Below are 24028 nucleotides of genomic sequence, written 5' to 3'. Positions count from 1 at the left end.
GTCCTCATCTATAGAACTGGAATAACAATACTTAATCACTTATTGTATACCTGGATCACAGTAAGCACTCAACTATGGCAAATTTTAAATTGCTTTCAAATCAAGTCCACTGGATGGTAAGTGGTGAGGTGTCCTTCTATCGTCCAGACCCTGCACCAGATCAACAGCTTCCAGAATCTACTGTCTGTGTTTTGGGCCTCCCCTGGGTCCTTCCCAATTTGTCTCTAAGTTTGTTGCTTTGACTCTGAATGTGTAACTCTCTCCTGTCGTTTTCCTGTTTCAGCAAGGGCCTCCTGACCTAGCAGCCAAGACTGACCCTGCCCTCCTGCCATGTACCCCAACCCTCTCATCTACTGCACCTGCCAGGACCCCTGGAACTCGGGAACGCGGAAGCTAATCAAGACCCCTCAACCACCAAGCAAGCCCTCCCCAGGGAAGCCCAAGTGAGGATTATCTGGGGTGGAGTGGGGCCTGGGGCTTGGGTTCCATTTGCAGCCTTCTTTCTTTCACAAGATTTCCAGACAGTCAACTTGGCAGAGAAATCCTGAGAGGGCCAGGAAGCCTCGCTTTGCCAGCTTTCCTGCTGGCCCACTGCCTGCACATTGCTCTTGCTGGTGCTGCCAAGCTTGGTGTCATGTTAAATGAGGGCATCTCAGAGTTAGTGCTGCAGGGAAAGGCCCATGGCAGCTGCCCCTCCTGTGGGACAAAGAGCTTTGGGAACTGGGGGTTGAGCTGTGCTGCCAACCCGGGGACCCCTTGGGACAGTGAACAAGTGCCAAGGCCTTCTGCCTGAGGTTCCTAAGACCATCCCAATTTTAAAGATTTCAGTTGTCAGACCATATATTCTGATTTGGGGTCACCGTGGGGATGTGCCTCATCTGGGGGTGCTACAACAGGTTTCTGAATTTCCAATTTTTTCTTTTTCTTTTATTTTTCACTTTCAGGCTAACTCCTCTTCCTCCAGCTTCAAAAAGACAAAATTATGTCCAACCAACAACAAAACCTGTTGTCACCCCAAAGTAAGTATTTTCATGTCCACGGGGCAGGGATAGTTTGAGGTATGTGAATAAAATAATCTCCCTCCTTGGCCTCCACAGCCTTGCCTGACTTCAACCAATTGCTGCCAGGGGTGTCAGAGAATTGCCAGAATCCACTGTGATTCCCCCCAAACCTCAGGTCCTACCTGTAGACTCGGAGGCCCTCTGCACCCACAGCTTTCAAAGTCACTACCCATGAGCTCGCAGCTGGGGTTCCCCAATAGCTGTTTCCTGCCCTAAAAGGCCACAATGCCCAATGCATGTCACAGGCAAAGAGCCCCCCACGTATTTATGGTGATGACTCACCCTTTTACTAATGTGTCTAAGATTTTCTGTAGATTCCAACTCTGTCTTTACTCATAAATTAAAATTTTTACCCGTATTTTATAAGCTTAGACATGTAACTTAGTTTTAGGCCTTTGCACGAATCTATGTATTCCATGTATTTATTTATTGGAAAGCATTTATTGAGCATCTATCATTTGCTAGGCACTGTTTCAGGTGTCGGAAACAGCAGTGAACACAGCAAAGTCTGCTTTCCTGGGGCTCACAGTGCTATTTTATAAGGAGGTCAGGGCAAGTCCCTGTGTGAAGGGGACAACAGGACTTGCTGATATCTGGAGCAAGCACTCCTGACAGAGGGAGCAGCCAGAACAAAGGCCCTGATAGGAACTTGTTTGGCATGTCTGCCTTTTTCCAGGAAAGCAAAGAGGCCAGTGTGGTGGGAGTGGAGAAGTGAGAGAGTGGGGGGGATGAATTCAGAGAAGTAACAGAGATGATGAGTGTGGTCAGCAGAATAATGCCCCCAAAGATGTCCACATCCTATTCCCTGGAGACTGCGACTATGTTCTCTTACTTGCCAAGGGGGAATTAAGATTGCAGATGGAATCATGTTTGCTAATCAGCTGACTTTGAGCTAGACAGATTATCGGGGATTATCCAGGTAGGCCCAAGGTAATCACAAATGTCCTTATACATGACAGAGAAGGAGATGTGACAATAGAAGCAGACGTCAGGGGGAAGTCAAGATGGCAGCGTAAGCAGACTCTGAACACACCTCCTCCCGCGGACACAGCCAATTTAGAACTATTCATGGAAAAATTACCCCTGAGACAGAACTGAAAACTGGATAAGAGGAACCCTTGCAACAAAGGACAACCCTAATTGAGGTGGAAGAGGCAGAAACTCCCTTCAGGAGAGAAAAAATGCCACCTTCACAAGCCGCCAGCTGCACAGCCACCCGGGAGCAACACATAGGTCTGCAGCCCTCCCTGGAGGAGTGGGGCCCTGAGCCAGGGAGCACCCCCGCTGTGGGCATTTTGTGGACCCAGCACAATCGAGACGAGTGGCATAATATCTGACTTTGCCTGCCAGTAAAACATTGGGGAATACCCCCAGAAAAGCTGGTTCACAAAGAAATTAAAACCCACTCTTAAAGGGCCCATGCGCAAACTCACCCATTTCAGAAAGCAACCGAAAATCACCAGAAAGAAAGGTGCATAGTGCTTTGGTGAAAAGAGACTGACCTGATAGGCCCTGAGTGCATCTCAGTGAGAGGTGAGACCTCTCCAGGGACTGGGACATTGGCTGCGGCCATTGTTGTGGCCTGGTGTGGCTGTGCTGACAAGGACGCCATTGGAGTTCTCCCTGGGGCCTGCTAGCCCAGGTCTGCCCCACCCACTAGAGCACCGATTTAATCCAGCTCAGCCAGGGCAGGCAGCCCACCCTAGAGACTGGCCCCACCCAACAACAAGCCCTCAGGCAACTTGTGGGCATGCATAGATTGGTGACTGGATTCTCTGCAGCCTGGCAACTGATCCCACTTCAGTGGGGCAGGGCGTGCACAAGGAGCGGGTGGAGAGTGTGGGCCAGTGGTGGAGTGTGTGGGGCTGTCGCCGTGGAGAGACTGGGTCCACTTCGGGAGGTCAGGGCATGCACACGGGGCAGGACTGTGTTGACTGTGTGTGTGGACCTGTGGGTGGCAGGGCTTGTCAGCTGCAGAAGACTTGTGCTTCTCAAAGACCCACATAGGGGGTTTGCCCCATCTTCCAAAGTCTGAAACAATTGGATGCTCCTGTGACTGAGGCCAGCCCCACCCAGCTGCAATCCTCAGAGAGCTGACAAGAGACATAATAGGCTAGAGGCTTACTGCAATTGTAAGGCCCTGAGCCTAACAACCTGCCATGCTGGGGGCCTACTCACTTAAAAGAGATACTGCAACACAAATGTGGTATTAGAACTTGCAGCCAACTGTGCTGGGGCTCCGCACACCTGATAAAGAGACTGAAGGGCCCACAACAACTACAAGCAGCTGAGCATTACAACAGCTGGCCAGGAGCATAACTCAGCCTCCCTGGATGCCTACAGGGAAAGCAAACAGGCCACAACAGAAGGATACATGTAGCCCACATAGGGGTCACCCCTGGAACATTGAGAACTGAGGGAAGCACACTGGAAGCCTCCTAAGGCATCATTAGTATAAGGTCACCTATCCAAGAGCAGGAGATGTAGCTGACCTACCTAATACGTAGACACAAGCACAGGGAAAGAGGCAAAATGAGGAGGCAAAGGAATACATTCCAAGTAAGGGAACAGGACAAAACTCCAGAAAAGGAACTAAGTGAAACAGAAATGAGGAACCTACTTGACAGAGAGTTCAAACTAAGAGTGTTAAGGATGCTCACTGATGTGGGGAGAAGAATAGATGAACTCAGTGAGAATGTCAACAAAGAAATGGAAGATATAAAAAAGAACCAATCAGAAATGAAGAATACGATACTGGAAATGAAAAATTCGCTAGAGGGACTCAAAAGCAGAGTAGAGGATACAGAAGAGTGGATCTGTGAGCTGGATGAAAGACTAGAAGAAACTTCCCAAGCTGAAGAGGTAAAAGAAAAAAGAACTAAAAAGAGTGAGGACAGTCTAAGGGACCTCTGGCACAACATCAAGCGCACTAACATCCGTGTTATAGGTGTCCCGGAAGGAGAAGAGTGAGACAAAGGGGAAGAGAATCTATTTCAAGAAATAATAGATGAAAACTTCCCTAACCTAAGGAAGGAAACAGACATCCAGGTACAGGAAGCACAGAGAGCCCCAAACAAGATAAACCCAAAGAGGCCCACACCATGACACATCATAATCAAAATGTCCAGAATTAAAGATAAAGAGAGAATCCTAAAAGCTGCCAGAGAAAGAAAGTTACATACAAAGGAAGCCCCATAAGGCTATCAGCTGACTTCTCAGCAGAAACCTTACAGGCTACAAGAGAGTGGCACAATATATTTAAAGTGCTAAAAGGAAAAAACCTACAGCCAAGAATACTCTACCCAGCAAGGTTATCATTCAAGATGGAAGGAGAGATCAAAAATTTCCCAGACAAGCAAAAATTAAAGGAGTTTATCACCAAGAAACCAGTGTTACAAGAAATGTTAAAGGGACTGATTTAAGGGGGAAAGAGAAGACCACAAATAGGAAAAATTATCTATTTCCATGATAAGAGGGAAATGGATACAAATGCACAAAAAAGAGGTTAGATATGTATCAAAAACATAACATGAGGGAGGAGGGGCCTTAAAGAGTAGAGCTTTCAGACAGAGGTCAAACTAAAGAGACCATCAATTCTGTATAGAAGGAGAAAGGAACAGAGAAGAACTACTAAAACATTGAGAGAAAAAAAAAGTTTAAAAATGGCAGTAAGTACATACTTATCAATAGCTACTTTAAACGTCAATGGACTAAATGCCCCAATTAAAAGGCATAGCGTGGCTGATTGGATAAAACAACAAGACCCATATACATGCTGCATACAAGAGACACACTTCAGACCTAAAGACACTCACAAACTGAAAGTGAAGGGATGGAAAAAGATACTCCACGCAAATGGCAATGAAAAGAAAGCTGGGGTAGCAGTACTCATATCAGACAAAATAGACTTTAAAACAAAAACTGTGAAAAAGACAAAGAGGGGCATTACACAATGATCAAGGGAACAATCCAACAAGAGGATATAACACTTGTAAATATCTACACACCCAAAGTAGGTGCACCTAAATATATAAAGCAATTATTAACAGACATAAAAAGAGAAATAGACAGTAACACAATAATAGTAGGGTACTTTAACACTCCACTTACACCAATGGATAGAGCATCCAAACAGAAGATCAATAAGGAAACATTGGCCTTAAATGACACACTAGGACAGATGGATCTAGTAGATATATACAGAGCATTCCATCCAAAAACCGAAGAATACACGTTCTTTTCAAATGCACGTGGAACATTCTCCAGGATTGATCACATATTAGGCCACAAAACAAGTCTCCATAAATTTAAGAAGATTGAAATAATACCAAGCATCTTTTCTGACCACAACGGTGTGAAACTGGAAATCAACTGTAGGAAGAAAATCAGAAAAGCCACAAATACGTGGAGATTAAACAAAATGCTACTGAACAACGACTGGGTCAACGAAGAAATCAAAGAAGAAATCAAAAAATACCTGGAGACAAATGAAAATGAAAATACGACATGCCAGAATTTATGGGATACAGCAAAAGCGGTTCTAAGAGGGAAGTTTATAGCAATACAGGTCTATCTCAACAAACAAGAAAAATCTCAAATAAACAATCTAACAATGCACCTAAGGGAACTGGAAAAAGAAGAACGAACAAAGCAAGCCCCAAATCAGTAGAAGAAGGGAAATAATAAAAATTAGAGCAGAAATAAATGAAATAGAGACTAAAAAAACAGTAGAAAAAATTAATAAAACCAAGAGCTGGTTCTTGGAAAAGGTAAACAAAATTGACAAACCTTTAGCTAGACTCACCAAGAAAAAAAGAGAGAAGGCACAAATAAGTAAAATCAGAAATGAAAGAGGAGAAATTACAACAGACACTTCAGAAATACAAAAGATTATCAGAGAATACTATGAAAAACTATATGCCAACCAATTCGACAATCTGGAAGAAATGGATGAATTCTTAGCATCATACAACCTTCCAAAACTGGATCAAGAAGAAGTAGAGAATTTGAATAGACCAATCACCAGTAAGGAGATCGAAACAGTAATCACAAACCTCCCCAAAAATAAAAGTCCAGGACCAGACGGCTTCCCTGGTGAATTCTACCAAACATTCAAAGAAGACTTAATACCTATCCTTCTCAAACACTTCCAAAAACTTGAGGAGTGGGGGAAGCTCCCTAACTCATTCTACAAAGCCGACATTACCCTGATACCAAAACCAGACAAGGACAACACAAAAAAAGAAAATTACAGGCCAATATCACTGATGAACATCGATGCAAAAATCCTCAACAAAATACTAGCAAATCGCATACAACAATACGTTAAGAAGATTATACACCACGATCAAGTGGGATTTATTCCAGGTATGCAGGGATGGTTCAACATTCGCAAATCAATCAACGTAATACACCACATTAATAAAATGAAGAATAAAAATCACGTGATCATCTCAATAGATGCAGAGAAAGCATTTGACAAGATACAGCATCCATTTATGATAAAAACTCTGAATAAAATGGGTATAGAAGGAAAGTACCTCAACATAATAAAGGCCATATATGACAAACCCACAGCTAATATCATCCTCAACGGTGAAAAACTGAAAGCTATCCCTCTAAGAACAGGAACCAGACAAGGATGCCCACTGTCACCACTCCTATTTAACATAGTACTGGAAGTCCTAGCCAGAGCAATCAGGCAAGAAAAAGAAATAAAAGTGATGCAAATTGGAAAGGAAGAAGTGAAACTGTCACTATTTGCAGATGATATGATTTTATATATAGAAAACCCTAAAGAATCATCCAAAAATCTTTTAGAAGTGATAAACGAATACGGTAAAGTTGCAGGATACAAAATCAACATACAAAAGTCAGTTGCATTTCTATACACTAACAACGAAGTAGCAGAAAGAGAAATTAAGAATACAACCCCATTTACAATTGCAACAAAAAGAATAAAATACCTAGGAATAAACTTAACCAAAGAGGTGAAAGATCTGTACACCGAAAACTATAAAACATTTCTGAAAGAAATTGAAGAAGACACAAAAGAAATGGAAAGATATTCCATGCTCTTGGATTGGAAGAATTAACATAGTTAAGATGTCCATACTTCCTAAAGCCATCTATAGATTCAATGCAATCCCTATCAAAGTTCCAACAACATTTTTCACAGAAATAGAACAAAGAATCCTAAAATTTGTATGGAACAACAAAAGACCCCGAATAGCTAAAAGAATCCTGAGAAAAAAGAACAAAGCTGGAGGTATCACACTGCCTGATTTCAAAATATACTACAAAGCTATTGTAACCAAAACGGCATGGTACCAGCACAAAAATAGACACACAGATCAATGGAATAGAATCGAAGTCCCAGAAATAAACCCACACATCTATGGACAGCTAATCTTTGACAAAGGAGCCAAGAACATACAATGGAGAAAAGAAAGTCTCTTCAACAAATGCTGTTGGGAAAACTGGATAGCCATATGCAAAAAAATGAAAGTAGACCCTTACCTTACACCATACACAAAAATTAACTCCAAATGGATTAAAGACTTGAATGTAAGACCTGAAACTATGAAACTTCTAGAAGAAAACATAGGCAGTATGCTCTGTGACATTGGTCTTAGCAACATATTTTCAAGCACCATGTCTGACCGGGCAAGACAAACAATAGAAAAAATAAACAAATGGGACTACATCAAACTAAAAAGCTTCTCCACAGGAAAGGAAACCATCAACAAGATGAAAAGACAACCTAACAATTGGGAGAAGATATTTGCAAACCATACATCTGATAAGGGGTTAATCTCCAAAATATATAAAGAACTCATGCATCTCAACAACAAAAAAACTAACAACCCAATTAAAAAATGGGCCAAAGACCTGAACAGACATTTCTCCAAACAAGATATACAGGTGGCCAACAGACACATCAAAAGATATTCAAAATCATTAACTATCAGGGAAATGCAAATCAAAACTATGATGAGATATCACCTCATGCCCGTCAGAATGGCTATAATTAACAAGACAGGAAACAACATGTGTTGGAGAGGATGTGGAGAGAAGGGAACTCTCATGCACTGCTGGTGGGAGTGCAAACTGGTGCAGCCACTATGGAAAACAGTGTGGAGATTCCTGAAAAAATCAAGGATAGAACTACCACATGATCCAGCTATTCCACTGTTGGGTATTTATCCAGAGAACTTGAAAACACCAATTTGTAAAGGTACATGCACCCCTGTGTTCATTGCAGCGTTATTCACAATAGCCAAGACTTGAAAGCAACCTAAGTGCCCATCAAGGGACGAATGGATAAAGAAGCTGTGGTATATATACACAATGGAATACTACTCAGCCATAAGAAACGATGAAATCCAGCCATTTGTGACAACATGGATGGACATTGAGGGCATTATGCAAAGTGAAGTAAGTCAGAGGGAGAAGGTCAAATACCGTATGATTTCCTTCATTAAGTAGTAGAAAATAACAACAATAAACAAACACATAGGGACAGAGATTGGATTGGTAGTTACCAGAGGGAAAGGGGGGAGGGGGGAGGACGAAAGGGATAATTCTGCACATGTGTGTGGTGATGGGTTGTAATTAGTATTTTGGTGGTGAACATGATGTAATCTATGCAGAAATAGAAGTAAAACGTTGTATACCTGAAATTTATACAAGGTTATAAACCAATGTTACTGCAATAAACAAAAAATTAAAAAAAAAAGAAGAAGCAGAGGTCAGAGTGATGCAATTGTTGGCTTTGAAGATGGAGGAAAAGGCCACTAAGAACAGGGGCAGCTTCCGGAGCTGGAAAAGGCAAGGAAGCATATTCTTCCAGGAAGAACACAGCCCTAGCAACAGTGAGCCCCATTTCAGACTTGACCTCCAGAACTGTGAGATAATAAGTTGGTGTTGTTTTAAGCCACCAAGCTTGTAGTAATTTGTTACAGCAGCAACAGGAAACTCATACAGTAATGTTTGCTGGCCACCATAAGGACTGTGACTTTTACTCTGAAAGGGGTGGTGTATTAGCTTCTGGGGCCACCATAACAAAAAAACACAGACTGGGTGGCTTAAGCAACAGAAATATATTTTCTCACAGTTTGGAGGCTGGATCCAAGACTAAGGTGCCGGCAGGGTTGGTTTCCCCTCAGGACTCTCTCCTTGGCTTGCAGATGGCCACCCACTTGCTGCCTTTTCACTTGTGCATGCACATCCCTGGGGGGGGGGGGGTCTCTGCGTGTCCTAGTCTCTCTTATAAGGACACCAGTAAGACTGGATTAGGGCTCATCCTAATGGCCTCATTTTAATTTAATCACCTCTTCAAAGGCCCAATCTCCAAATGCAGTCACATTCTGAGACACCAGAGGTTAGGGCTTCAACATACGAATTTTGGGGGGGACACAACTTAACATATGGGAAGCCATCAGAGGATTCTGAGAGAAGTGACATGACCCAACTTGCATTTCGAAGGGACTGATCTGGCTACTGCATTGACAAAGTGTCACAATTTGGTTTGTGTAATTGGAGAAATCTGAGTAGGTTGACATGGACAAAAAGAGTAAAGGAGAGTCATTCTGAATCGACCTTATCTGGAAGTAAAGTAAAACTTGTCAGTGAGAGAAACACAGTTATGCGACACAACGAGCACCCACGAAGCTCCTCTCTGACCCCTCCAGCGGTTCTGAAGTGAATGGGGAAGGTCTCTGTTTGCTCGAGGTTTGCTGAGAGCAAAAAAATACATAAGCTCAAATCCATTGTTAGCTTTTTAAAGAGACCCAGGCCACCCAGTGGTTCCCCACCCTCACCCCCACCCAAGGCTTTCCTGAATTCGGAGAAAGCAAACCAAATCACCATTGAGGAGAGTTTCAGGTTTATGAATGGGAGCATGTGGTTGATATGAGTTGAGCTGCATTTTAAATGGTTGAAAGTCCTCTTGTAAATTACATGTGGGGGGCCAGCCCCGTGGCTTAGCAGCTGAGTGTACGCGCTCCGCTACTGGCGGCCTGGGTTCGGATCCCGGGCGCACACCGACTCACCACTTCTCCGGCCATGCTGAGGCCGTGTCCCACATACAGCAACTAGAAGGATGTGCAACTATGACATACAACTGTCTACTGGGGCTTTGAGGGGAAAAAAAAAGGAGGAGGATTGGCAATAGATGTTAGCTCAGAGCCGGTCTTCTTCAGCAAAAAGAGGAGGATTAGCACGGACGTTAGCTAGAGGCTGATCGTCCTCATAAAAAAATAAATAAATAAATAAATTACATGTGGGCCCCATTGTATTATCCGTGTGTATTGTGCATTCATGCCATTTTTTTTGTGTGTGTGAGGAAGATCGGCCCTGAGCTAACATCTGCCAATTCTCCTCTTTTTGCTGAGGAAGACTGGCCCTGGGCTAACATCTGTGCCCATCTTCCTCCACTTTATATGGGACGCCGCCACAGCATGGCTTGACAAGCGTCATGCCGTTTTTTAACACAGAGAATAATTTTTTTGCCTGTTAAAGTTAAAATCAAAGGTTGATGGTCGCATCTAAGGTAGCCAAATCATTGGCCTGGTTTTCTGAGGCGATCCCTCAGTGCCTCTGTGGAGGCCCCCTCTGGGGGTGGGAGATGTGGGGTCAGGACCAGACTGGTAGTTATTAACCGAGGTGGAGCTGCTTCCACCAGGGAAACCCCACGCCCCACAGGCAGAGTTACCCACAGACTCTGGAGCAGTCCCAGCCTGGTAACCAACTCCACAACCCCTAGTGATATGGTCGTTTGGATCATGGGGAAAATGGAACTTCTAGAGCGGGTTTTGGGTGTCTATCTTCATAGCAGTCCCCTGATGGTATGAGTCCATGTGTGAGCGTATGTTGAGACAGAGAGGAGAGGGCCTAATGTCATACACCAAGGCCTAACCATTCTTGTCAGCACATCAGACGCTAGTTACTCTTGTTCCAATCTTTCAACCTTCCAGGTGAGCTCCCTTAAAGACACTCTTTTGATATTTGGGACTCGATATTATGCTCATGTTTCTATATCTGAAAACAAAAATTAATTATGATCTCGGAATAGTAACACTTTGCTTATCCCGAATTCACTTAACTGACAATTTCAAGGTCCCAGAACCCGAGTTTCTGGTGCAAATAAGAAAGGCTGTTGTGCTGACAGCATAGATGTCACTAAACAATGTGTGCCTTAAAGACTATGCGCCATGCTCATGGGACGGCCCTCTGGACCTTCTCTCCTAGCCTCTTGGCTCTTGTTGTTGGAACGGTTCTACTATTAGACCAGCGACTCGTCGCCTTCCCACGTTTTTACTACCTGCCATTTTATCGCAACCTGTAAACCGACGATCCCTGGACCATTAAACATTCCCTATTTCCAGAAATTGAATATTTTGAGGGCTGAAAGAGACCTCAGAGATCATCCCGGTAATGTCACTTTTTACAAATAAGCGATCGGATCGTGGTGCAGCTCCTAAGCTTTGAACTTCTCTTCATTCTCTGGTTGTTTCTGAGCACGCCTTTCTCTTGCAGAGTGAAAATCCACTTAGGAAAACAAGAGGAGAGCAATAAATTACCTTATGTGAGTAAAAATGGGAAGAGGGCAGTGGGGCTAACATTTATTGAGCTCCTACTGTGTGCAGGCACAGGCCTTTTACACGTCCTTCCCTCGTTGAATCTTTGCAATGGTCCTGTGAGGAGGGGCGGTAATGACTGCGTATAACATGTACTGGAGTGTTCAGGGCCTGAATCCGCTCAGTCAGACCCTGAGAGGGCATTTAGTCTCCACTCTCTCTGCCTTGTGTGGGTAAGGAGAGGGGGCCAGTGTGCAGCTCGTGCCCAGATGCAGGAAACCATCTGCCGCGCTTGGAAAACCACAAACGCTAGGGGAGGGACCATCAGGGCACCAGGGGGAGCAGGGACGGGAGCTGCTGGAGAGATGGGGACACACCCAGAAGGACCTCACATCTGCCCAGGAGTTTGGGCCTAATCCTTCTGGTATCTGGGGGCGTTGGTGGGTCTGACACGGGCACAGGATCAGGTGAGACTTACATTCTAGGAAAAACGCCCTCTAGTGGGATATTGTTGGTGCTTTTTACTACTTTCTGCTTTTATCTGTTTTCCTTTTTTTCTCCTTAAACAAGGATCATGCAGTCCCTTTTTTTTTTTTTTTTTGGTGAGGAAGATCAGCCCTGAGCTAACATCCATGCTAATCCTCCTCTTTTTGCTGAGGAAGACCAGCTCTGAGCTAACATCTATTGCCAATCCTCCTCCTTTTTTTCCCCAAAGCCCCAGTAGGTAGTTGTATGTCATAGTTCCACATCCTTCTAGTTGCTGTATGTGGGACGCGGCCTCAGCATGACAGGAGATGCGGTGCGTCAGTGCGTGCCCAGTGTCCGAACCCGGCCACCAGTAGCGGAGCGCGTGCACTTAACTGCTAAGCCACGGGCCAGCCCATATGCAGTCCCTTAATAGTCAGGAAAAAAAATAGACAAACAAAAATGTAACAGCCCTCCCAGTGGAAAGGATGATGAACCTTAGCAGAGCCAGACTGAGGGCAGGAAGGCTGGGAAGGGATGGCCAGAGCCGAAGAGAGAGAGGACAGGGGCCTCGGGCTGTCGGGCGGGGGGCATGGAGAGGAGAGGATGAGGCTGAAGTACATTTGGGAGACCACGGGGACAGGACTCGTGGTGCCACAGGCGTGTCCCACACAACTCTGGATGGTACAATTTATCCCGTCTATGCCGCTGGTAGCCCTGCCGGATTTCTGACTTGTAGGGGCGGAAGAGGAACTGACTAAAATGGGTTCATTGTCTTGTTTTTGCAACCGTGCTAGGCATCTTCTCATATGTTATTTTGTTTTTTCCTCACAAAAGTCCTTTGAGGAAGAGTTATTATCCTCATTTTCTGATAAGGAAACTGAGGCACAGAAATGTTGAATAACTGTGGTTGGTGACACAGCCAAGATTTAAACTCAGGCCTGTCTAATTCCAAAACTTGAGTGACTTCCGTAATGCCCGCACCTCCTGGCCTCCGGCCATGATGGAGGACGCAGAGGAGGAGCAGGGTTCCGAGGCAGAGTGTGGAGGGGCATCACCGGTTAGGCTTTGCTTGTGTTGAGCTTGAGAGGCCTATGGGGACATGCAGGAGCCAGTTGAGTCTTGCGATTGGATCTCAGGAGAGGAGTCTGGGCCCAAGGTAGGAGTGGGGGTGGGACCTGGGGAGGGCACAGGAGAGCCCTGGGCCTGGAACCCCATCTCACGTCTCTGTTTTTAGATGTGAGTGGGACACCAGTGGAGGATTGGGAGGAATGTCAGCACACCATGTCTGCAGTATTATCTCACCTTCCACCTTGATACCCAGGAAGTGATCAACGTGTCACCTGGCTATCGCCTCATTCGGAATAGGGAGCAGATTTCTGTCACCTTGGGAGATGAGATGTTTAATAGGAAAAAGCAGTCAGAATCTGAGATCACGGACAAAGGCAAAATTTCCAGGTAATGTCTTTGGACCCACGTCCAGCTCCTCGGAGCTCTCTTTACCTGGCTTGGCCTGGCCTCAAGGACAAGCCCCGAAATTCTGTGCACAGTCCCTGCTCTGAGGGTGCTGCGAGGTCACTTCACTCCTCAGCCCTGCGTCTGCTCCTCCCTACACCCACCTCTCTGCTCTGATCCCATTAGAGTCAGGATGAAGATCAAGTCAGGCAGCTGATCTGGAAAATGGATGGGTATAGTGTAATTCGTACTAAAGGAGAGCAATTGCTCCTGGAGGTAATAAACAGATGAAATATTCATAAAACTGTCTGAATTTGGAGGGTGAGAATTGAGAGTAAGTCAGTGTTTCTGGGAGGCCTGAGTATGCATCTCTGTTTCATTACGTCCAAAGATCCCACTCAGTTCATGCCTCTGGGAGATGCAGCGTGGAAGATTCTGGCCTGACTCCATCTCGGTGGAGCACACTGCTGTCCTCTCTGTCATTCAAGTCCCACCCACCCTCTATTGTCCATGTCATGTAGAGTCAGTCCCCACATCCTCTTCACTCCATCTCCTAAATCTCTCATTCGTACCTTCTACTTCCCCATCTGTTACTTCCTACCTGCACTATTGCAATGGCTCCCCATGAGTGTCTCCTCCTTGGACTTTAGCTTGCTGTAAAAATTATTTTTCCAAAACAGAAATCTAAAAGACCAAAAACAACAACAGAAAACACACACACACACATGCACACACACACAATTACCTACCTACTTATAAGTGTGTGGAAAGGATACAACCAAACCGCTAGCAGTGGTTTCATTTGGTGCAAGGCTGAAGGGTGCAGGCTGAGGGAGGCTGTCTCGTGGAGTCCCCCTGATCTGACCTGGCCCAGAGAAATCAGGCTCGAGACCCTGTCTTCCCCTCCTGTGGGAACCGTCAGCCTGTTTCCTTTGCCCTGCTCTCCACAGCCCTCTGCAGGAGAAGAATGGGCTGTGCACCACAGTCAAGCCAGCACCCACAGCCACCTCTTGGGCTCATAAGGAAATTGTCATCAGTTGTGGCATAATAAGACATGATAGCCATGCTTGCGTCATTCCCTAGTAAAGCTGTGAGTACTGCTGATACGGAAGATCACGTTCAAAAGACGGGAGTTCTCATTGGTCAACTCCCTGCTTACACCTTCGTGCCCTCTCCTCCTGTCTCCTCTCTTGTTTTCTCAGCCTCTTCTCTGCTCCACTGCACACAGCACTGCCTGCCACCCTGTCTACTCTGGCCCGACCAAATAGAGCTGAATCATCTTACAGACATCGGGGAGGCCCCAGGCCTAGAAGCACAGAAAACCAGTATCTATTCTGAAAGCACTGTGAAATCCCCTCTTCATCCTTTTCTGGCCCATTCCTTGTCCGTGGGTCACTGTCAGCATCAATCCTATTCCCCCACCGTCTCATTTCCTAATCCTCTGAACTTCTCCCTCCTCCATTTCTACTATTATTACCAAATCAAGGTCAAACCCTAATAGATTTCTGACATATTCTTCTTTCCCTTCTATTCAGTAGGGCACCAAACCACCCCTGCTCACTTCAGGCTAGCTTACCCAAAAGGGCCATGTCTGAGGCTCAACCGCCCTACTGCCAAATTCCTTCTCCCTGAGAACCCCTCTACCCCTCCACTCCCACCCCCTTGACGGGGGAGCAGGTGCAGAATATGGCCCGGCTCTCACCAGGCCAGCGCCAGTCTTGCTCAAGGAGGGTCCCGACTGGCAGGGAATGGAAGCTCTGTGGATGACAGGAGAATGACTTATCCTGCAGGACTGATATCATCACTGACCTAGGAGAGCAGATCTCAGAGCTGACAGTGATAATAGAGCAAATGAACAGAGACCACCAGTCTGCCCAAAAATTGGTGAGTGATCCTTGAGTGAGCCGACATCTCTATGGCTAGGGAAAGACCGGTATTTTCAGATCACCTGCTATGTGCCAGGCAAGAAGCCAGGCACTTTCCTCGTGGGGACATGTTGTCCAGGCCACAGCTCTGAAGACGGGACCGCGGTCACCCGTAGTATTTCTCTGCATCCATCCTCGTCTGTAATTCCAGGAACTCAAGCCCCTCCTCAAGGCCTAACTCAATTTCCACTTCTCCGGGGGCCTCCGGTGTGTTCAGTGCCCTGTCCTCTCCACACTAGGGGGTGCCGGCCATTGCCTGTCAGGCCTGCTGTGGCTTTGGGGTAAGCTGAGCTCCAGAGGGACCAGCGCCGTCTGGGCTTTCAGGGCTGCTCAAAAGTTGCCCCAGAAGCCTCCAATGCCTACTTCCTGTTGCTGTTGAAACCCAAAGCCCACACTTCAGATATTATTGTTATTATTCAGTGCTGATATTAATTTGCACTCTTCGTGTTTCCTGGGGGTTTTGGTGACACCTCCTTTAGATTTTACCATCTGTTTGATCACAGTCTCTTCTTCCCCACCCTGAGCAAGTGGGCCTGGTGGCCTGGGCTGGAGTGAGAAACCAGAGCAATGCTGACAAACAACCCCCACCCCCACCCCGCCTGTTGTTATTGAAACCCACTTGTGAAGGCTGACTTCCCGGCAGGCCAGCCCTCGCCCTCTGATGTGCCCCAGATGCGTCTGAGTTCCACAGTGACAGCCTGTGACTCAGGCTGAGACCGCCTCTACTGTTGATTTATTACTGTATTTATCTGAAAACGCTGCCAGGTTTACGGTTTCCTTCTACAGAAAGGAAATTGAGGCTCAGGAAGTTAACTAATTTGCTTGAGATCACTTACCTCATCGGTGGTGGGTTACTGGGCAAAATGCACATTTTTCACTCCCTGAAGCATCTGCCCCACTGAAGACATACTCAGAGATTGTTTCCACTGAGGGACCTCAGATTGAGGTCCTTCAAATTCTCCCACCTGTGAACACCCGAAATTGTTGGGTGACCCTGTGGAAGGGAGGGGTGCTGGTGCCCCTGTGTAGTCAGAGGGACAAGGCCAGGCCCTGGCCCCTTATCTCAGCTGGCAGTGGGCGCTGACTAGTTTGGAAGTGTCCGTTCCTCTTGAGGCACCGGCCAGAAGGTCTGATGTGTTAGGATGAGGGTCACCTGGAAGTGAGCAAATCCTGAGCGCTTGAAACACAGGCTCTCTGCCGACGAGGACTTGGTAGCACTGGATTGTGAATGCACTGAGGCAGGCTCTGAGTCTTAGGCCTCTTTGACTTTTCCAGGCCAAGCCCTTTGCTCAGTAAATGATTGTTCAATTGAGTTACGGATCTGAGAATCCGAAGGCCATGGTCCAGCAAAGGAGATGAGACCTGCCCACAAAACGAGCTAGTGACAGAGGTGGTGTCCGTGCACCAACATTGCGAATGGATTACATGCCAAACAGCATGGAGCAAAGCAAGAATGGCTCCATTCCCTCAGTAGTGAGGTGCTCTCTGGCACTGCAGAGCACAAACGGGAGAGGCGTGGGGTGTGGGGCATGCCCCGTGAATGAGTGAGTGGGAAGGCTTCTCGGATGTTGCAGACTGGGACGGGGTGGGGTCCCCAGTCCTGGGTTGTTAATGCTGGCCTCTTTCCAGCTCTCCCGTGAAATGGATGTCCGCTGCGCTGAGATGCAGCAGAGCTTTGAAGACAAGACCAGGTATGCTTTCTGGCACAAGCCCTTCTGTGCTCACGGCCCTAAGGCTCCTGCATCCTTGAGGGATTTCAGCTCAGACGGTGCCAAATGGAGCTGGGGGGTGAGGGGTGGGGGAGGTGAGACACAGGTCTTTGGAGAACAGGAGGGTTTGACTTGAGGCCACTAAAAGGTAGCACAGAGAAGGTTATTCCTGGGTTTGCACTTTCTCATCCAATTATTTCATTTCAGTTATAATCTCCCTTTTTGTTGACCTCTGAGAAGAGCTATTCTTTGTTCTCTGTGAGATTTCTGTGGTAGACAGCTGTTGTTCTCAACCCAGCCTCCTCCTCCTCTTCCTTCTGCTCCTCCTCCTGCTCCGCCTCCTCCTCTTTCTCCCCCTCCTCCTCTCCCTCCTCCTGCTTCTCCCCCTCCGCCTCTTCTTTCTCCCCCTTCTCCTCTTCCTCATTCCCCTGCTTCTCCTCCTCCTCCTCGTTTTCCCCCTCCTCCTCCTCCCCTCCTCCTCCTCCTCCTCCCCCTCCTCCTCCTCCCCCTCTCCCCTCTACTCTCTCCCTGACTGCTAGGTCGGGGTGTGGGCCAAAAGGGAAGAATGTATGGGAGGAGCAGGAGCCAGAGCCACAAAGACAAGGCAAGAGGAAGTAAAGGAGATGTGTTGTCTCTGTGGGTAAGAAAACCGCAAAATCCTCTTCACACCACCTGCTGGGCACTGGAGCCGCCTCGGGCATCCTGGGGGAGAGAAGTCCTTCTGGTTCAGTCACAGACTTGCTTTTAAAAAAATTTTTTTAAATTAATTAATTTACTCATTTATTTTATAATAGACTTTATTTTTTAGAGCAGTTTTAGGCTCATAGTAAAATAGTGCATAAAGTACAGAGAGTTCCCGTATACCCCCTTACACCACACCCCCACAATCTATGGCATTATTGACACCCTGCACCACCGTGGTGCATATTACGACTGATGAACCTACACTGACACGTCATTATCACCCAAAGTTCATAGTTTACATTAGTATTCACTCTTGGTGTTGTACACTCTGTGGTTCGGACAAATGTATGATGACATGTATCCATCATTATAGTATCATACAGAGTACTTTCACTGCCTTAAACATCCTCTGTGCTCTGCCCGTTCATCCCTCTCTCCCCCCAACCCCTGGCAACCACTGATCTTTTGACTGTCTCTGTAGCCGTGCCTTTTCCAGAATGTCATATAGTTGGAATCATACAGAGTGTAGTCTTTTCAAATTTGCCTTGTTCACTTACCAGTATGTGTTTAAGGTTCCTCCACGTCTTTCCATGGCTTGGCAGCTCATATGGCCTTTCATTTTAACACTCATCATGAACACTGGAATGGAGGCTGGAGAGACCCTGGGCTCTAAAATTATCCTAGGTGCTAATGCAGCCCATGGTTTCCCAAGAGAGCTGTAAGCAAAGACTGTGCTGTGAGGCAGCAGTCTCTGGCCCCCACTGGCTCCATTCAAAAGAGTGGTTGGTGAAAACAGGGCTCTTCGCTCCCTTTTCTGCGTGGGTGCCAGGAGAATGCATATGGAAGTGAGGGCCCTGCAGCCTGCCCACCTGTGCCAGGGAGGGGAGGTGGGATCTGGTGAATGTGACAGCTCAGCTCGGGATTCTTTTCCTTGACAATTGCGGCCTTCTGCTGGGGTCCCACAGGAAGCTCAGAGAGGCCCACACAGCAGAGCTCAGCGAGTTGGAGAGCAACTACCAAGCAGCCTTGAAGGCAGAGAGGTTGGCTGCCCAGGAGAAACTAGGTATGGTTGGACCGGGGAGAACAACCCTGGTGAAGGGGCGGGAGCTTGACCATGTGGGTCTCCGGCCGAGGGACTCCCCTGTCCATGGGTGGGCTGTGGCTGGTCTCTCGAGGTTTCCTCCCAAGCCCGGGGAGAGAAGGTGACTGAGAATGAAACTGAAAAGAGGGAAACCAAGTCTACTGGTGTCCTTCCTAGGCCCAGAAGATGGAAAGGCCTGAGACCAACTTTTGGGACCTGAGCAAGTCCCTTCACCTCCTTGAGTCTCAGTTTCCCCATCTGGGAATTGAGGACAATAATACCTGCCTTTATCAGAGGGATGAGAATGTGAAGGCACTTTTTAAAGTATATTCAATGTTCTACAAATATAACACTATTGCAACTGAGCAAGTTTCCTTACCGTAAAATGATGGTGTCTCATTCAGTTCTAGCTGACACGCTGTGATTTCTGCGGCCCTGTAAGCCAGAGGGGTTATGTTGGCCATCTATTGCATTGTTTATGCTACCCTTGGGAAGGGCAGAGTGTGTATCCTTCAGAATTCTGAGTTTATAGACTAGTCTCCACAGGGGGAAGGAGAAACTCTATAACCTTCTCCCTTCCTTTTGCCTTACATTTTTTAAAGATATTTACACCTTGTTGACTTCATAATTTTCTAAAGAGATCATGCATTGTTTTCAAAATCAATGCACACTAGGAAGTGCTGTTTAAAAAGAGAGCAGCAGATGCATGCTGCAAGGTTTTGCTCCTCTTTTTCCCACAGACGTAGGTTTACTCTGGGGATGAGTTCTCAGACTTCACGTGCATCAGAATCGCCTGAGAAGCATATTATCGACAGATCCTGGGCCTCTCCTCTGAGACCTCAATTCAGTAGATTTAGGGTGGGGTCCAGGCATCTGAATTTCAAATAAGTTTCCAGAGTGATTTCTGAGGCACACATGGTTTCACCATCTAGGGGATGAGTTTGGGGTAGGGAAGGTATGCAGAAGAGCTCACAGTTGAATTTGAAAATGTGCATTTCAGAGGAGTAATGACAACCCTGTTATTTTCCTTTTGTCCAGAGGAGATGGGAAAGGAATATAAGTATTTGAAGAATATGTTTTATATGTATCAGGTAAGATTTGGAGCTCCTTGGTGGATGAGGAGAGTAAGAAAAGCAAAGCTCCTTCCTGCTGATGACATTGGGATGAATCTAGAGCCCTTGCCCAGAAAATAATTCCTGAGACTTCCCGCTTCCCGGGACCTCAGTGGCACTAGCTGCACCCAGAGAGAAGAGTGAGCCTGCAGACTGCGATGGCTTCCGTGCGTGACGAGTCAGTCACCCAGACCCTAAGGAAGCCCATTGAAAAATACGTTTGTGATTACAAAAGTAACACCTGCTCATTTTTTTAATGACAATACAAAACCAAGAAAGAAAGAAAGAAAGTACTATCACCACCCCAAGATACCCCTAATGTCTGTACTTGGTAACATCTTTTATGCTAGTAGAGTGCTAGGTCAAAAGGAATAAACATTTTAAAGGCCTTTGATACAGTTGGCCCAACTGGAATCCAGAAAGGCTGTATCATTGTATCTGTATCTGCTCCGCTCCCACAGCAGAGCACAGGGGTCTCCAGCCATCTCAGAACACAACCTATGCATTTAATCGGCTAATTTGATGGCGGCCCAGGGAACCAGGATATGATTTCTTCCTAGGGGGACGGGAGTGGCAGATGGGGAGTGGACAGGGCAAGGGCTGGGGTGGCAAGCCCCAACCCGTGGTGACCAACTAGCCCTGGTTGGCCCGGACTTTCCAGGTCTTAGCGCTGAAAGTCCGGAGCCTCAGGAAACAACTCAGTCCCAGGCAGACAAGGCCCACCTCTGAAATTCTATTCTCCACTCACAATTTCAGTTCTGAGCTTGTATCCAAAGCTCGTTTTTCACGCTGTACCTTGATAGAGTCGGGGAAAGCATCACAGAGCAGAGCCTAAGAGAAGCGGCAGGGTGACGGCAGGCAAGCTCTCCCAGTTTCCGCGGGACACTTCATGCTTGCCTCAGTTTGGGCCTCTCCAGAGGGTTGACCTCTAGCTAAACCGACCTGCCCACCAGTCTCGAAGAGGATGAGCGAAAACCTCTATCTAAATGGCCACAAACAATTATAGACGAGCTCTGATGCTGAGTCCGGTGAGAACCCTGCTGCTGACCTGAACGGCGAGGGGGCCAGGGTCCTGAGACCTTACAGCCGCAGCCAGATCCTGAGTCTTCCCCTCCTGCCATCCCACCTCATGGAGTCTGAACCAACCCCCAGGACTGCATCGGGCTAGGTTTATTTAACCTCAACCACAAAGGAAGTTAGGCTTGCTGAGGAAAAGTAGACACTCTGAAAAGTATCCCATTGTTTTCTAAGTGTTCAGTTAACTACGAGGCCATTCCCTTGTTTCTTCGTGTGCTATTGATTCATGATTCAGAGAGCGCTGACCTGTGCGTCCTCATGGGAGCCCTCCCTATCTTCAAAGGAAACCCTGATCCAGGGGGGCAAACACATGCAGAGTTCGCCTTTGACTTTCAGGGTCCGCAGGCCCTCAGGTGGGCTGGGCTGGAATTTACCTCCATCAGCCCCGCATGTCGGGGCCCCCTAGCACGAGTCCCAGGTGAGGGAAGCTGCACTGTGCTGAGGGTGGGTGTGCAGTGCTGGGGGGCCTCCCAGCCTCTCCAGGTGTCCTTTCTCAGCACCTTCTCTTCGTGGTGCCCTGTGCCTCCACAGGACAGCATTCATGATGAGCTGGAGGATAAGTGGTCAGAGAAGAAGGCAGAATGGGAGAAGGATGAGAAGCTGGAGCGGGAAAAGATCCTGCTACAGCAAAGTGAGTACAGACACTTCTGACTTTTCCATGACAGGTGCACCAAAAAACTGCCATTAAGCTTGGTCTCCACTCGAGGAAGGCAACCTTGGGTTCACTGAGGGTGACGGGCCACATGGCTGGTCTCCTGAATGCAAGGTGCCTGGGGTTTTTAAGAAAGTGACAACAAGGATGGAGTCTTCTATGAAGTTCAGTCACCTGGGAGTCTAAGCCCGCACCTGCCAAAACTCACTGGTTCCAAGTTCGGCCATCGTGGGCTACAACAAGCTTTGGGACATCTGTAGGAGTGTAGGCTTATTATCTGGATACAGGTGACCCCACAGTTCCAGAAAAAATTTCTTGAATTAGAGTTTCAAATATTCAGTTGTTTGGAGAGGGCAATACAATCCATTATACTGAGAGCCTCTATATTCCCACATCCCTCCAAAGGAAGCCATGTTTGATTATACATATATGATTACATATATTATGTATATTGATTATATACAAATTTATTATATATATGTATAATTGAGCTATCATTGACATATAACATTGTGTAAGTTTCAAGTATACAACATGTTGATTTGATACATTTATATATTGCTCTCTCTATTTTTTTTTTTCCTGGTGAGGAAGATTAGCCCTGAGCTAACCTCTGTTGCCAATCCTACTCTTTTTCCTGAGGGAGATTGGCCCTGAGCTAACATCTGTGCCCTTCTTCCTCTACTTTATATGGGATGCCACCGCAGCATGGCCTGACAAGCGGTGCATAGGTAGGCACCCGGGATCCAAACCTGCTAACCCTGGCCGCCGAAGCAGAGCACGCGCACTTAATCACTACACCACCAGGCCGGCCCCCTATTGCTCTATATTTTCAATCTTTCCAACACTTAGCACAGAGTTTGGGTCATACAGAGTGCTCTACAGATGAGCTTCCTACCCGCACTGAGCTTCTTCGTAAATGGAAAAAGGAGAGAGGAGTTCACCGAGCCTCTGCTCCCTGAGCTACAGGACTAGTTGAGGCAGGAGTGGGGCCTCTATAAACCTATTCCACATCCTACCCCCACCCAATTCATATCAGATTTTGTTGATTTTAACAAATTAGTCATTTAAATGCAGATACTCCCTGGGGAAGTTTATCCTCAAGGTCGTTCCTACCCGGCTGGCGACTCGGGACTGTGAGAAGGCAGCATGAGTACCTGGAGTTAAGACAGGAACAGAGAGTGGCGCTGCTCCGGTTTGAGGCGTGACCTGGAATCCTGGGTGGCATAGCCCGGGTCATCTCCCGACTCCTGGCTATCACACTCGTCCCATGTTGTCAAAGTCTAAGTTAAGGGGTTACAACCAGTTTTGGAGGACCAGTCGTTAGCTGCTTGTAGTGAATCTCCGTCCAGACTTGTCCTGTGAGCCCAAGGGTTGCCTCTCTCTCCACCCCCAGCACCGCGATCCTGAAGAGATTTGTGTCATCCCTCACGCCTGCTTCCTCTTGTTTAGCATTGAGGCACTGCTGGCAGGTTCCGCAAACCATTTAAGCTTACCTCCACCCCAGGGCTAAGTACTGAATGGATTGTATTGTTGGAAAAGTCACATTAGCCAAGAGCTGTATTTTAAGATAAAGATATCCAAGAAAGCGTAGTGGTTACTTCACCAGAGGGAATGGACAAAATAATAAGCAACAGATCCAAAATAAACCACGTGAACAGAACCAGAGACGTCAGAGGTAAGTCCCACATGGGGACGTGATTGAGAACCAGCACCGTGTTAGCCTCACTCTCAAGCATCTCTGGGTGGGCGCCAGAGGCCTGACACCAGGGTGAAAGACCTTGAGTCTGACCCAGTCTGGAATTTCTATTATCTTCAGATATTCTGGCTTTGTCTCTGCCTCTGTTTTTCACTCATCTACACATATATCTGATTTCCTCTCACCTCCACAGAGCATAAGATGACAAAGAAGTTTGAATTAGAGTCAGAGGAAGAAAGGAAGAAAATAAAGGACTCCCACAGTGCTGTCTTTGAGAACTTCAATCGCGAGAAGGAGGTAACTGAGCCCACAGCACGTCAGGGTTTGGATGTGCAGTCTAGATGGGACATCGGCTCTCAGGTGTGCCTGGGTAATTAGGCGAGCTTTTTGTCTTTAGGGACCTATTCCTCTTTTCCTAGCTGCCCTGGAAATACATGCAAGTAGACTGACAATCTTGCTATCCTTTATGTAGACAGTCTTACCGTAGGGTTATTGGAATGAGAATTGTAGTTAACAGGAAATAATAGA

The 24028-nt window shown here is 46.8% G+C and overlaps 1 protein-coding gene across 1 annotated transcript in view; it reads left to right on the top strand.

The window, feature by feature from the left end:
• The first annotated feature begins 330 nt into the window (after positions 1–330).
• FLACC1 (flagellum associated containing coiled-coil domains 1) overlaps positions 331–24028 on the top strand; it is a 30529-nt gene continuing 6831 nt past the window's right edge. Inside the window, 10 exon segments of the mRNA XM_004426867.3 lie at positions 331–443; positions 945–1019; positions 11601–11649; positions 13431–13564; positions 15352–15445; positions 17116–17177; positions 18845–18942; positions 19999–20051; positions 21681–21780; positions 23694–23797. Coding sequence (XP_004426924.1) covers positions 331–443; positions 945–1019; positions 11601–11649; positions 13431–13564; positions 15352–15445; positions 17116–17177; positions 18845–18942; positions 19999–20051; positions 21681–21780; positions 23694–23797 — 882 coding nt within the window.

Source organism: Ceratotherium simum, chromosome 9, assembly GCF_057802395.1.
Source record: "Ceratotherium simum simum isolate JZ-2026a chromosome 9, ASM5780239v1, whole genome shotgun sequence".
Classification (NCBI taxonomy): domain Eukaryota; kingdom Metazoa; phylum Chordata; class Mammalia; order Perissodactyla; family Rhinocerotidae; genus Ceratotherium; species Ceratotherium simum.
Note: the sequence above shows the minus strand (reverse complement) of the source record. Positions and strands in the feature narration are given on the sequence as shown.